Below are 13,316 nucleotides of genomic sequence, written 5' to 3'. Positions count from 1 at the left end.
TGAGCACATATGATGGTTAGGATACACAATCATTTAGGACAAAACAGTTTATGGGGATTTTGTGATTATCCCAAGATATAACAGAGCCAAGAAATTGAGATAAGATCAAACTTATTAAAAAATTAAAACCTGAAATTGTATGGAAGTATAGGAAGCCATAAGGAGAGTCTACTGCAAGGAACAGTAATTGTGACATGTTCTAACCTTGTGGTTATAACAGAGCCATTTTAGGATTTCGTCAGATTAGAACTGATTGAAACAATTTTACAGTTATAGAATCTTGTTAGTATTAACTGTTGCTTTGTAATGACATCAATTTCCTGTAAGGGGTCTGGTAAAAATATTAATTTCAAATATCTTTAATTCTTTGACAAGTAAGATAGGATGGATGGGATAATTTATTGCAAACTTTAATCAACTTGTACGGAATATGTTAATGCATTGAAATGAATCATTACACTTTTATGACTCCTTGTGCTCATCTAGTTGAGGAAATCGTTTAGCATTGATTGTCCCAGGTGGCAAAGCAAAGGCAATTAACACCTGAATGCATCTTGATTTATTCTGTCATAATTTTAATATATTTCACACCCTTAGCAATGTAAGTCCTGACGGTGCTGGTTTAATTTGCCCTCAAATTTTGTGGGTTTTTTCCTTCCCATGCCCTTGTTGTTGGTCAAGTGTTTGGTTTGCTTGGCTGTCAAATGCGGTAAATTGAACTAATTCATGTGTGGTAATCAACTTGCTTGAAATACTTTTTGAATTACCTGAAACTAGAGAACTAATTTGAAACTATGTAAACAGTTTTATCATAGTGTTTCTTGAGTTAGGAACAGAAAAAAATCTGAAATTTGGCAACGCCAAGAAGCTTCAGTAATAAAAGGCCATGAAATATGGGTGGGGCTGAGTCCCTAAATCCATGTCCTCTCTTACAGGACTTACTCAGCTGATCATTATTTGCAAGAAGCAAAGAAGCTGAAACACAATGCAGATGCTTTGGTAAGTTAATCTCCAACATTACCCAGTGTTTGCACGTTATCCTGGGGTTGGTTTGCTGCCTTTGCCATTTTGCTGCCCTTCTGTACTGGAACTTTCCTGTACTTCTCTCTGCTTTTCGTCCCTAAAAGTGTCTCTCCCCTCTCTGCAGTCGGACAGGTTTGAGAAGGCCGTGTACTACCTGGATGCTGTCGTGTCCTTCATTGAGTGTGGGAATGCATTGGAGAAAAATGCTCAGGAATCCAAGTCCCCGTTCCCTATGTATTCAGAAACTGTGGAATTAATCAAGTAAGCATTGCAAAGCACATACAAAGGCAAGTGGGTGGGGAAGGGGCCTGGGAATCAGAGCTGTCAGATGGACTGAGGTTTGGCCACCAGCTTTTGAGATCTGTTGTCATTCCCCGCTAAAACTGGATCACTGACCAGTTTGTTCCAGTTGCTGAGGTTTGAAGTGTTTCCATGAAGGTTGAGATGGTTTCTGCTAAGGCTCTTGAAGCCTCTCTACAACGAGTAACCCATGAGAAGCAAAATAATTCCGTTTACTGCCCAGTTAGTGTTTTGTTTAGAGTCTGAGAGAGGTTCCTAAAATGGTGAAGACAATTGAAATCAGAGATTCATAAGCGTGTCAGTGTTTTGTGATTGATAAATGAAACTGTAATTTTTACTTTGTGGTTCACTTGATGCCTTTGTTTGCAGATACACTATGAAACTGAAGAATTACTTGGCACCGGATGCGACGGCTGCGGACAAAAGGCTGGCAGTGCTTTGGTACGTGTGTTCTGCACTTCTTACAGTGCCCTGATGGATTTCACATGTTTTATCTGCATGAAGTGCTGTGTTCCACTGAGCTCTGGGGTGTTTCTGAACCAAATACATGAGGTTTTCACTTGGCTGTACATAAAGATTTATGCTGTATATCTGATTGCTGTAAATGGGGGCAGAGGGGATGTTCATGAAGATTAAGTCTTTGAAACACTAAGGAGTAACAGCAGAGAGGATGGGGGTCCATCCTGTGCACTTCCAGGGATAAGTCACCATTTGGACTGGCAGTAAGAACTGTCAGTAGCCCTGTAGGTTTTAATGGAATGTCTGCAACAGGTATGGAGGACAGGAACCCCTTGGTTCAGGGGGAAGGGAAAGGGGAGGCCATGGCAGAGTGCTCAGAATGTCCTGACACAGGTGAAAAATAGAGGAAACCCTTGTCTAGGAAATCACTGTATTGTCTCCCAAGCTCATTATATCAGCAAAATCACTGAAAGGTAAAGTTTCAGCTTGAGGCTTATGAAGCTGTTTCAGTTTCCTTGAGAATTTAAAGGTGGTTGTGGATTTTCTTGGTTGAGTTGGTAGAGAAAACTTTAAGAGCACAGCTGTTAGATTTTTGAAACCCACTGAGTTATGCTAAACCTGACCTTGACTGTTTTTTGTCCTGTCTGTGGTCAGCCTTCGGTGCCAAGCTCTGCTGTACCTGAGGCTTTTCAAACTGAAAAAGGAAAGTGCATTGAAATACTCAAAAACTCTGACTGAACATCTGAAGGTAATTGCAGGTGTATTTACTTAGAACATTAAAACCTAATGATATTAAAGCTCTACATCATTTAAAATTCCCAGATCCAATTTTCAGACCTCTACATGTGAACTTGGAATATACCCATTTAGAACTGAACCTTGAAAGTATATTAAAAGTTGAATAGTTTAAAGCTGGGCAGAGACAGCTTGGATGTCATAACCCTGCTGGTCTGGGCATGTCAGTTCTCTGTTAATTTTGTTTTCTTTAATAAATTTGGGAGATCTTTTAATTGTTCAATGCCAGTAGTAACAGATTTCATTCTATTAAAAGGCTGAAAAAACCAAAATGTTCCCGTAAGGGACAGTGGTATCTAATGGTTAGAGCAGAGGACCACTCCAGTCCTTCTTTGTGTTGCTAAAATAACCCCTTAATTCATGTCTTAAGTCATTAGGAAAAAAGGATCTTTTCCCAAATTTCAGTTGATAAATACTGTGATATTATTGAGAATGTTGCTTAAAAGAAAAACTACAAAAATCAATTTGGTCAAAAATAACCAAGTAAATAACCAGATAAAATGTAACTAGATAAATTATAAACATAAATCAGGTGACAAATGTCTTTTTCTCCAAACAGAATTGCTACAATAATTCTCAAGCACCATCACCTGGTATGGGAAGGTGAGTAGTAAAAGCTGTTACCTGTATTTCTCAACTTCTGGCACATTTTCTGTATTCCCTGCGTGCCTGAGGTGCTCAGAGAGCAGCTTTTGGGGTAATAGTTCTAAGGGTGTGGATTTTGATTTATTTTTTGTGTAATTATTCTGAGAACAGAGACTGCTGCTGGTGATGTTGCTGTGCAGGCTTTGTCAGGCAAAAAAAGGGTCATTAACCCACAAGTTACTTATCTCACTGAGTTTTGTTGTTTACTTTAGTACTTTTCCCCCCAAAACAAGAGCTTTATCAGTGCTACAAGTCCAAATGGTTACAAGTACTTGCAGCACTGTCTGTCCCCTAGTTTTGCAATTTACTTCTGTTCTTTTAAACCCAAAAATGGACTTTTGATAAATCTTTCAATGAGTTTTAGGAGGGCATTTCAGATTTCCATTGTGTTATGTGCAGTAATATTATATAATGTAATTATATAATGTAATATTATGGCAGTGTGGTTACCAGGTAGTTGTAATTTTTTTCATTCTTTAAGGTTCAATTTATTCAAACAATGAATTGAAGATTTTATTGAATTAAGAGGTGAAGATGTTTGGTAATTGGGTTTTGTAAGCTACAAGTAAGAGCTGAAGGATCCTCAGCAGTTACTACCTTGAGCATTTAATTTGTTGTAGGGCAGATCCTGATTTTTGATGTGTAAAGTGGGAGTGCTCGATCATCCCACACCCTCAGTGTGGGCAGAGGGGTCTTGGAGGGTGTCTCACAGCATGAGGTGTTGAAAGTTCGTGTATTCATGCATTTCCAATTTAATCTTTCCCTTTGGGTGAGCAGCAAACCTGTTGGGATGCCGTCTCCAGTGTCTCCAAAGCTGTCTCCAGGGAATTCAGGAAATTACTCTTCTGGGGCAGCCAATCCTTCAGGGAGCGGGTCCTCGGTGACGATCCCACAGAGGATCCATCAGATGGCTGCCAGTTATGTCCAGGTCACGTCCAACTTCCTCTATGCCACTGAAATTTGGGAACAAGCTGAACAGCTGGCAAGAGAACAGAAAGGTAAGGAGTGGCACAGGTACTTTATAACCTCAGGCATTCCAGAGGGTGCAAACACTCCTGGGCTTTCGATTTTGGAGAGGTAGTTAATGGTGTCCAGGATGCTGAACCAGGTCCTCTGCAAAATAAGGTAGAAAGTTACACCTTGGATTGAAGGAATTACCTGAGCTGGGTGTTGTGGTTGTCAAGGTGGTGTTGGAGATGTAAAAATCTTAGTTGCATTTCCTGTAAATTGTTCAGTGTAGGAAGAGGAACTTGGTGTATTTCCCGTTCTGAAATTCTAAAGTGAAGTACATGTTTGAGGGGGAAAGCCAAGGAAGTTTGACAATAGTTGAATAGTCTTATCATTTCCAACCAGTCTTCTGCAAAAGAGTAAAGAAATTTATCAGGAAAAATCTTTTTTCCTTTACTCTTCCACCACTCAGCCATCTCTCATCACTCCTGTTTCTCTTAATCCAAAAGCTTCACGCTGAAAATACAGGGCGGTCGGGTGTTGTATTTCCCATATTCCCAAATGTGCTTATTTAACTCGTGTTTCTGTTGTTTTAGAGTTCTTTGCTGAACTGGATAAAGTTATGGGCCCTCTGGTTTTTAACACGAGCATCATGACCGAGCTGGTGCGTTACACCCGGCAGGGCCTGCACTGGCTGCGCCTCGATGCCAAGTGAGGCTGGAACTGAAGGAACCCAAAATCAAACCCATTTTTCTCGCTGCCTCTGATTTCTCTCCACAACACTGTGTCATGTCAATAAGGAAGACTGCCATAACACATTGCTTAGTTGACACTAAGAGCAAGGAATGCTTTCCCATGTCTCCCATCCTCATTTGTGTTTTGTGTTTAACCCCAAATCAGCTGGTTCATGGACTTCTTCAGTATTCCCGGTTTAAGTTATTTAAATATTTTAAAATTTGCTACATGAAAGTTGTAGTTTTGCTGATCTGTCATGGATAGATCATTGGAATTCCAGTCACAATACACAAATAGTCAGTTTAAATCCTATTTATTTTAATTTTTGTAATTTTAATTTTGAAAAGCCCCATTGGGGGCCGGTTTTAGCTATTTCTTCTTCCCTAAATTTTCCCTTTTGAGTACTTAGAAATTAAACCTAGACACTTTATTTAAGTACTTTGTGAGCTTTGTTACTCTGTAATGTCTTGTGGTGATAGAGCCTGTAAAAGGAACTAGGGTTGATAGGTTCTAACGTGTAGGGACACCATACTTCTCATGCCTAATGCCTATGAGTCGACTAATAAATGACAACTACAGATTTATTATTGCAGAATTTGTACTAAATAGAAAAGTTCCAGATATTCTTCTACGTATTGAGATACTTCATTTAAATGAATTATAAAGAAATTTATATGGAGAAATATTTAGCTGGATCTGACTTGGATTGTTTTCAAGGCAGTTTCAAGCCATCGATTAACACTATAACAATCACAAAACATTACAGTAATTTGCATTTAATGTAACATCCAAGTAATGGTGTAGGAATGACCTTCAGTCCGATGGGTGCGATGCAAACAGGAAAGGCTTTGGAAAAGGACAATCTTGTGCTTTTTTGCATCTCTTCATTTAAAATACCTTTTGTTTCCGTGCTTGTCACTTTTTGACACTTACAAAATGGGTGAACTTTGTGGTTAAAACTCAACAGTAGTTAAATTCCTACCAGAACTGTCATTTGCATCTTTTCCATTGACTGAGAAACCAGGAATCTTTAGTAGAACTCGAGGTCCATTTTGTCTTCTTGGGGTCTGCTGGGTGATGGACACTACAGGCTGGCAGTGCTGCAGCCACCGTGGGGTGGAAGCTCACCTGCTCCTGCAGGGAAACGACTGTTCTGGTGCAGAATGGATCTAAAACTTGGCTTTACCCCGTGGTAATGAAGGTCCTGTTAACATTTGATGGAGCGTAACATTTGCTCGGTGCAACACAAATGGTTCTGGAGTTGCAGTTGGCTGCTCTCAGAGTGCAAACCAAAGTACCTTTCACATGAGGTGCTTGTCTGAGTAAAAGGTTTCAAATGCTACTGCTTTCAGTATTGCTTAGTGCCCCCAACATGTCTGGTGTGCCTTATGCCTTACTTTTAGATGAAGATTTTATGAACTGTTTACAAGATGTTTTACAGCAGGACCAGGTATACTGTATGCAGTGGTCTTCTGCAGTACTTGGGTAAAATTCCATTTCCTTTTTCCAAGTCCCAGTGTCTGTCACACAAACTGACTCATCGTGGTGGTCTCCTTTCCAAGAGTCCAACTCTGAATCCTTTGGAGTGAGATTGTGGAATGCTGCTTTGTTTTCTCTCCCATTGAACCCTTTATTCTGTACCAGATATGAACGTGCATGTTCAGGAAAATTATTGCACTAAATTTTTTGTGTAGGTGTAGTTAAGTGCCAAAATCACGGCAACCTCGAGAGAAGGAATAGAATTCTACGCTCCTTAGTACTGCAGTATGTCCTATGGGCTTTAAGAGTTTAGAAGTTTTGCAAATTAGTAACCTACTACAAGGTAGCTGCATATTCGTAGAGCTTCCTTTGCGTCCCAGCGTGTTTTGTACTTCCAGAAAAGCTTTGCTACGTCCGGATTGATACATTGAGTAACAGACCTGTGGTTTTCCCTGGTCGCTGAATTGACTCTTCAGGTCTGTTGGAGCATCCTTTTTATGGAATCACTGTGCAAGGTCACGTTTCTGTTAGTCTTTGCTGTTGGAGACAGAACTCTGTACCCTCAAACTCCCTGTCGTGGGCATGGGACACTGTCAGCTGTGTTTCCTTTCCTACTCTGAAGTGCCTCGCACACCTCTGACGCTGTAGAAATACCTTTGTAGAAGTTGCATTCATGGTTGGTTTTGTGTGTAGTGCTGCACTAGCCAGCATGGCTGTTCTTGGCTTGCTCCTTTGTGCACAGTCACCATTGCTCTCAGCAGGAATGGTCTCATCTCTGGGAATTTTTTTTTCCTTAACTAGAGTCCCACAAATACCTTTTGGTGTCACGCTAAATTGGTCTCCTAAAAATGCATCGCTTATCCCCAGATCATTGGATCTTAGAAATTGTCTTCAAATGGACAGGAGGCTTTTTGCATCATGTCAAAATGTGGACCTGAGCTGGTTGGAAGTGTCCCAGCTGAACAGGGTGCTCTGTGGTGGAATATCCTCTGGAGTGCTGTCCCATGTGTCCTGTTGGTGCAGGAGATCTGCAGTGGGCTTGGTAATGGATCAGAAATGCCTTGTGCATCTGGGACTGTTGCAAACAGATCAGTTTAGCCTTCACAATTCCAAAAGCGTATGTTAATTTGGGATCCACCATTGTTTCCAAGAGGAAAGTTATGAACTTAGTCAGATCTCATAGCCAAAAAAAATAAGCAAGTATGTCCTAGGTTTCAATCCCTCTGCCCAGGTGAGAGGAGGGTCTGTTCCTGTCCTTCCGCACCTCCAGCACCACAGTGGGAGTGCAGGTCACTGCAGCACCAACACTCATCTCAGTGGTGACTAAGGAGGGACTCCCCAGCTTCTGGCTTCCCAAATCATTCCCTGGACAGGTGTGTATTAATACGTATCAACACCGTAATCTTAATTCCCTCGCTGATCGTGGTCCCAGTTGGTGAATCTTAAGAATGGCTCAATCAGACTAGGCTTGCTCAGCTGTTTGACTTTGCTCTCAGACTTGCAGGTTCCAGGTGATAAGGTGCAACCATTTATAATTCCAAACAAATCTTCAGGACACCAGAGTAAACCAGCCCAAGAGTTTTGTTTTGATTTGAATCTCGTAGCCATAAAGCAGAGCGGGCGGATGGCTCTCCTTGGCTTTTGATGGCAGTATGCAATTTGTATTGTATGTGTCTTTTAATATGTATGTATATATATATGACTCAGTCTGTCCAAAGTATATGTTATACTTGTTTTTAGATTATGGTGCAACTGACTATATTGATATATTATTTATTGAGTGCTGAGTCACCATCTTATTGGTGATAAATATTGCATATTATCCAGGAGTGCAATGTATATTCCTTTAGATTGCTGAGGCTTGATTGCTGTGGTAACAAAAAATGCCCTGAAATGTATTTATGAATGGCCCCTACACACAGAGAGTCAGAATTTATGGGAATGATGTAGCACTTGCCTGGGGCAAGTAAAATAAGGCCGTAGGCAGAGAATTATGGAGTTTGCCCAAATGGCAAACTGCTGGAAAGAGAGAGAGAAACTACCTTTGTTGTATTTAATGTAATTTTCTGAACAGATCTTTGCTGTCACTGCAGTGTTTGTATTGAGGCAGATCCACAAGGGCCTGAGCAAGTCGAGTTTGAATTACCCATTGGGGAGTAAACAACTTCCAAATTCTTACCTTTCCGACAAATCCTTCGGTCAGGGTTTAAATTTCTCCATCTGATGTGTCAGTGTTACGGAAAACCCCGTGTTTCCAATCAACAAAGTTAGTGCCAGACATCTTAAAGTACAGAGAGGAGCCAGAGCTTTTGCTCGCCAACTCATGCAGAGCCAGAGCTATTCCAGGAGAGGGTTTCCCAGGTAGGAAGGTTGTCACTGGGGAATCGTGGTGTGTCCAGCTCCGATGCTGTTTGAGGACTCGGTCTGTGGTGCCATTTGGGAGGGGAAGGCAGGGAAGGAAGGGGCACCTGTGCCATCAGGAATTGCTCTCAGGGGGAGTGTGGCAGAGCTGGGTTCCCCTTGGACCTTCCAGAGCCACTGGCTCAGCCGAGTGTCCCTCAGTCCACTGTCTGAGCAATTCCAGCTGCTGTGCTGCAGCATGGAGTGAGCTGGGCTGTCTGTATGTCCATGCTTCACCTGTTTTATTTCACCTGGAAACTTCATGGAAATGTGCCCATTCCTGGTGTAACTCCAGCCAATGTAGGAAAATGGCAATGCAGTGTTCCCTGTCTTCAGTTTTATATGCAACCCTCCTGTGGTGGAGCTGGGGGCACAGTGCTGCTGCAGCAGCTCCTTGGGGCTGCCTTGGCATTCCACATCCCAAACTCAACTCTAAGGACCAGGAATGACTCTTCAAGCACAGTTCCTGACATTTGTATCTGGTCCCCCTTTTAAATTGTTTTAAAAAAATTTTGTATATGGAGGATAAAGTGCTTATATATTTATTAAAAATCCTTTATCTTATTTGAAATTATTATTTGGTGAAGAAGGGGTTTTTCTTTTGGGGGAGGGCTGGGGGGGGAGGTAACTTTTAACCTGTCACTTATAAATGAAGCCCTGATTAATCCTACAGAAAGGTACTGTTAGTAACTAATGGGATGTCTCTGTTTTATGCTTTGTACATGACAAGTCCATGTGTTACATTTTGTTTTCTATCAAAAGATTTGGGCATCTGTCTTCAACCAAAACCTGAAAAAATAAACAAACTGTGATTTTATTTGTTGCAATACATTTGAAATTTCAAAGGGTACTTTGGGGCTCAAAATTAGGATTTCTAAGTCAGTATGTGCATTTCACGTAATAAAGCTGTTAATGGTGAGCAAAGTATTATATACTAACTAGATTTTTTCCACATCTGTATAGTATATTCTATGTATTTTGTGGTATTGAGATTATAGAAAGTTTAGTGTCTGAAACATGCGTTTAATGTGTATTTTTAAACAAATTTATGGCAATTAAAATATTTGGAGAAAAGGGTATCACATTTCAATTTGTAAAGATCTTTTTAACTACTGTGTCATTAAAATGCTTTGTACAATGCAAAACTGTAACTGGAGAAACTAAGTTTAATAAATATCAAATAGATTTTCTGTATTAAACTTCCAATCCCCTGTGCTTGTATCTGTTTTCTGGGTGTTTTCCCTGGAAGTGCATTTTTAGGCAGACTTCTCTCTTTTTCTGATCCTAGTGCTCTGTGTAACAAAAGGAGAGCAGCATCCAGTATGTTCTTATTTAACCCAAAGTGCTTTGCTTTGTGTTTCAGCCCTCTGAATTAACGTCCAGCAGCTCAAAACAGCATTTTGATCAATTTATTTTAAAATAGAAGGTAAGGTCAGTGGCAAAAGTCAGTCTAGGACATGTATTTAAGTAAATTTGATTAGAAGTAATTAAGAGTAAATAGTTTTCCTTCCAGTTATCACTGGATATATTTGGGATATTGAAATTGGTATCAGTATTATCAGTTTGGCTCCCTCTTTCTAACAGGCCTTTATCTGAGCACTGATAAGAGTTCATCTGTCAGACTGAGGAGATGGAGCCTGATCTACTTTATGTTCCTGCCAGGTGGAAGGATAAAGGTCCAGCTGGATTTGAGCACCAGCTCTGCACTCACCGTCCACTCTGCTCACAGGATACAAGGAAAACCAAGGTGGTTTGCTGAATATATAATTTAATTCACACCTTCAAATAAATAATATGAACCGTTACAAAAAACCCAAACGAGCAGGAGAGGCAGAGCCCTTTTATTGAGCTTGGCCAGAGGCATCCTGAGGCCCAGAGCGCAGCCACGGCAGGAGATGGTCTTGAGCTCTTGAAGTCCTTTTATCAGCACATGTGACAGAAATATTAAATATGGTTTATATTTGATTGCTTGAATCACTGTCCAGCTCCTGAGCAGTCAATAAATATGTCCCAAGTGTGTGGAGCATCGTCAGCAGTAACAGTGAGGGGTGTTGTCATCATGAGCTCATGCCGAGGCCGTGGTGAGGAGGCAGCGGTTCTTCCTGGAAAAAAACCATCATGAGGCACTGAGAGCTGGGGCTGCCACTGAGCTGGGCTCAGACAGGTATCCCAGGTACATCCTCAGCAGCGCTCCCCACGCCCAGGTGTTCCAGCAGTGGTCCAGCTCAGGTAGCCCTGCACACTGTGTTCACCTCTAACTCTACTCAGTTTGTCTTGATTCATTTTCTGTTCTTAGCTTTTACATCATAACTCCAAAATGTGTGTTGCCCAGGGCTATAGGATCAGGTGCAGTGTAGAAATGGTACAGAACTGCAGTCCTGTCCACAGCGTCCTGTTCTGTCTGTACCTTCCTGTTGTTGCTGGTCCAGCTCAGTTCTGGGAATCAGCAGAACCTAATGATTCATTTCAAACACAGCATACAGCCTAACCACCCTGTACTGTTTATTTTTTTATCCTATTTATTTATAATAGAATATGAAATAATCTTATTTATAATCATATTTATTAATAATAGGATACATTTATCCATTTTTCCTATTTACATATAGTAGAAAGTGGTTATGTTCTACATTGTTTGTGATTTCTGGTATATATGCACAGCAGGTGCCACACAAAATCACCTTTCAGTCACTAAGTAGAAATTTTAACTATTCTATTTATGTATTCAACTATATGCAGTTGGACAATTTGCTTACATCTAGTGTTCATGAGAACTCAATGGTGTTTGATATTGTTGTCTTTTAAACTATGAGCTCAGTAAGCACCTTAAAGTGGTTAATTTAGGGTAAGATGTAATACATGGTTTTTTACTTTTAATTAATACATGCTTTAAAGTGAACAGCATTGGCTTTAGGAAGGATTAATTTTAAGGTCTGTGGTTACCTAAAAGCTGTCTGGAGTCCTCTGTTCCTTTTTGCAAAGCCAGGTTATTTGGGGTTGCAGTGAAAGGACTAAGACTGGCAGTCAAGGAACTTGGACTCTGCTCTGTTTGCACTGCTTACAAAAGAGTCTGAGTCTGTTGCCCCATCCCTGTTCCTGGTATCTTTTTTTGTGAACTCTGGATCCCGTTTGGGTGAGACTAAGTGTGAACTTCCTTTCCATCACACAGTATTAAGGGTTGCTGAGTTACCTGCAGAGCATGGTGATGCACTCGCTGTTGTCCCTGCAGGAGGCTCCGATGGGTCTCAGGGACACTCCTCTCCAGAAGGGCGTCATCCGCCGCTGCCGTGGCACCCGGGTCTGGGGCAGGGATGCACCGTGTGCCTGAAACAGAGCCAGGGGGACTGTCAGCACATGAGGCACCTGCGGATGGTTGCTCTGATGCTGAGGTCAGTTGTCTTAATTGAAGCACTTGAAATGTTTCTGGTTTCCAGAACATAGCGTACTCTGTCAAAGTATTGCTTGTAGCCCGACCCCAAAGAACTAAGTACCAAAATTAACAATGTTTTTTAATCTTGGGAGGGAAGGCAGAATCGCTTGCTAAGTTATGGCTCAGAGTAGTCCAATATTCACTAGGCAGTTACTCTTCATTTTATGACATTGAATCCTCTAAAAAAGCTCTACTGTCACCTCTAACCCCAGCCAGCTCTCCATCCAAATCATAGCAGCTTTCGTGAACTACCCGTCCATTTGAATTAGCTCTTTAAATAGTATATTTCTAATTATTTATTTCAGTAGCTATATTTCAATAGTTGTCTCTCTTTACCTGGCTGAGCAGCAGTGAGCAGAGCAAAAGGACTGCCATCATTTTCCACCAGTGCATCTTCCCAGCGTGAGTTGTCACTTCGACCAGCCGTGGGCGGAGGAGGCAGGAAGAACTCTATGAGAACTTCCCAGGCTTTCAGCTAGATTTTTATAGACTTCATTCTCTTATCATTACATCAGCTGCCAGTTATTACAGGAACAAAGTTCGGTTTGGAGCAAGAGGGAATTGCTAAGTCTACATCTGCTGAAGTGATCTGGTTCAAGGCCTGTCTCTTGAGCTAATAATTTACTCCCCTTCCACTTGTACTTTGTCTGGTCACCTTACCCATTGTGCCAACTGTTCCTTTTTTTAAAGCCTACCTAATATGTTACCAGAACTCCATAGTCTATTTGCATCCAAAAGGGGGGTTGGCCCAAATTATTATGGTCAAGACTGAAAGCCATAACCTTATTTAACATCTGTGCCACCCACAATGTGTGTTGCTCTGAGTTTGCCAGCCAGGGGCAAGTGTTGTCTTGCCAAGGTTATTTGGAGCAGAGGATTGTGCTTTTGATTCTGCTTCTCACTCTTGGTACAGGAAAGAACCGTAAGAAAATTGCTTAACCTTCCTTTCCAGGCATATGGTGCTCAAAAAGCAGGTGTAACACTTCTCAGATGGGTCTGGGAATGTAAAATGTGCAGTAACTCATAGAGTTCTTCTCTGAGGAGTCCTAAGGTGTGTTAAAGATAATCATCTCCAAACAGATACTGGAAGAAGCTGCTCAAG

At 41.2% G+C, this 13,316-nt stretch overlaps 2 protein-coding genes across 2 annotated transcripts in view; one reads left to right on the top strand and one right to left on the bottom strand.

Moving 5' to 3' along the window:
- AFF4 (AF4/FMR2 family member 4) overlaps window positions 1-9,990 on the top strand; it is a 34,748-nt gene extending 24,758 nt beyond the window's left edge. Inside the window, 7 exon segments of the mRNA XM_018073591.2 lie at window positions 936-999; window positions 1,148-1,284; window positions 1,693-1,764; window positions 2,437-2,530; window positions 3,137-3,180; window positions 4,000-4,220; window positions 4,767-9,990. Coding sequence (XP_017929080.2) covers window positions 936-999; window positions 1,148-1,284; window positions 1,693-1,764; window positions 2,437-2,530; window positions 3,137-3,180; window positions 4,000-4,220; window positions 4,767-4,885 — 751 coding nt within the window. The 3' untranslated portion in view covers window positions 4,886-9,990.
- Window positions 9,991-10,606: 616 nt separating this feature from the next.
- LEAP2 (liver enriched antimicrobial peptide 2) lies at window positions 10,607-12,777 on the bottom strand. Its single transcript, XM_008928041.3, has 3 exons — window positions 12,551-12,777; window positions 11,975-12,108; window positions 10,607-10,886 (listed from the first exon to the last, which is right to left on the bottom strand). The coding sequence occupies exons 1-3, from the start codon at window positions 12,605-12,607 to the stop codon at window positions 10,850-10,852; spliced, it is 228 nt and encodes a 75-aa protein (XP_008926289.1). The 5' UTR covers window positions 12,608-12,777; the 3' UTR covers window positions 10,607-10,849.
- Between the last annotated feature and the right edge of the window lie 539 nt (window positions 12,778-13,316).

The sequence above is a fragment of the Manacus vitellinus genome, unplaced genomic scaffold (genome assembly GCF_001715985.3).
Source record: "Manacus vitellinus isolate BGI_N305 unplaced genomic scaffold, ASM171598v3 scaffold_25_pilon, whole genome shotgun sequence".
NCBI classification, from domain to species: domain Eukaryota; kingdom Metazoa; phylum Chordata; class Aves; order Passeriformes; family Pipridae; genus Manacus; species Manacus vitellinus.
The sequence above is the reverse complement of the archived record's forward strand: the minus strand, read 5'-3'. Positions and strand labels throughout refer to the sequence as shown.

Coding starts and splice junctions, on each gene's coding strand:
- LEAP2 (XM_008928041.3), bottom strand. CDS start 12,607: ATGCACTGGTGGAAAATGATGGCAGTCCTTTTGCTCTGCTCACTGCTG. Junction 12,109..12,550: donor GCTCACTGCTGCTCAGCCAG/GTAAAGAGAGAC, acceptor GCTCTGTTTCAG/GCACACGGTGCATCCCTGCC. Junction 10,887..11,974: donor TGCATCACCATGCTCTGCAG/GTAACTCAGCAA, acceptor GTTTTTTTCCAG/GAAGAACCGCTGCCTCCTCA.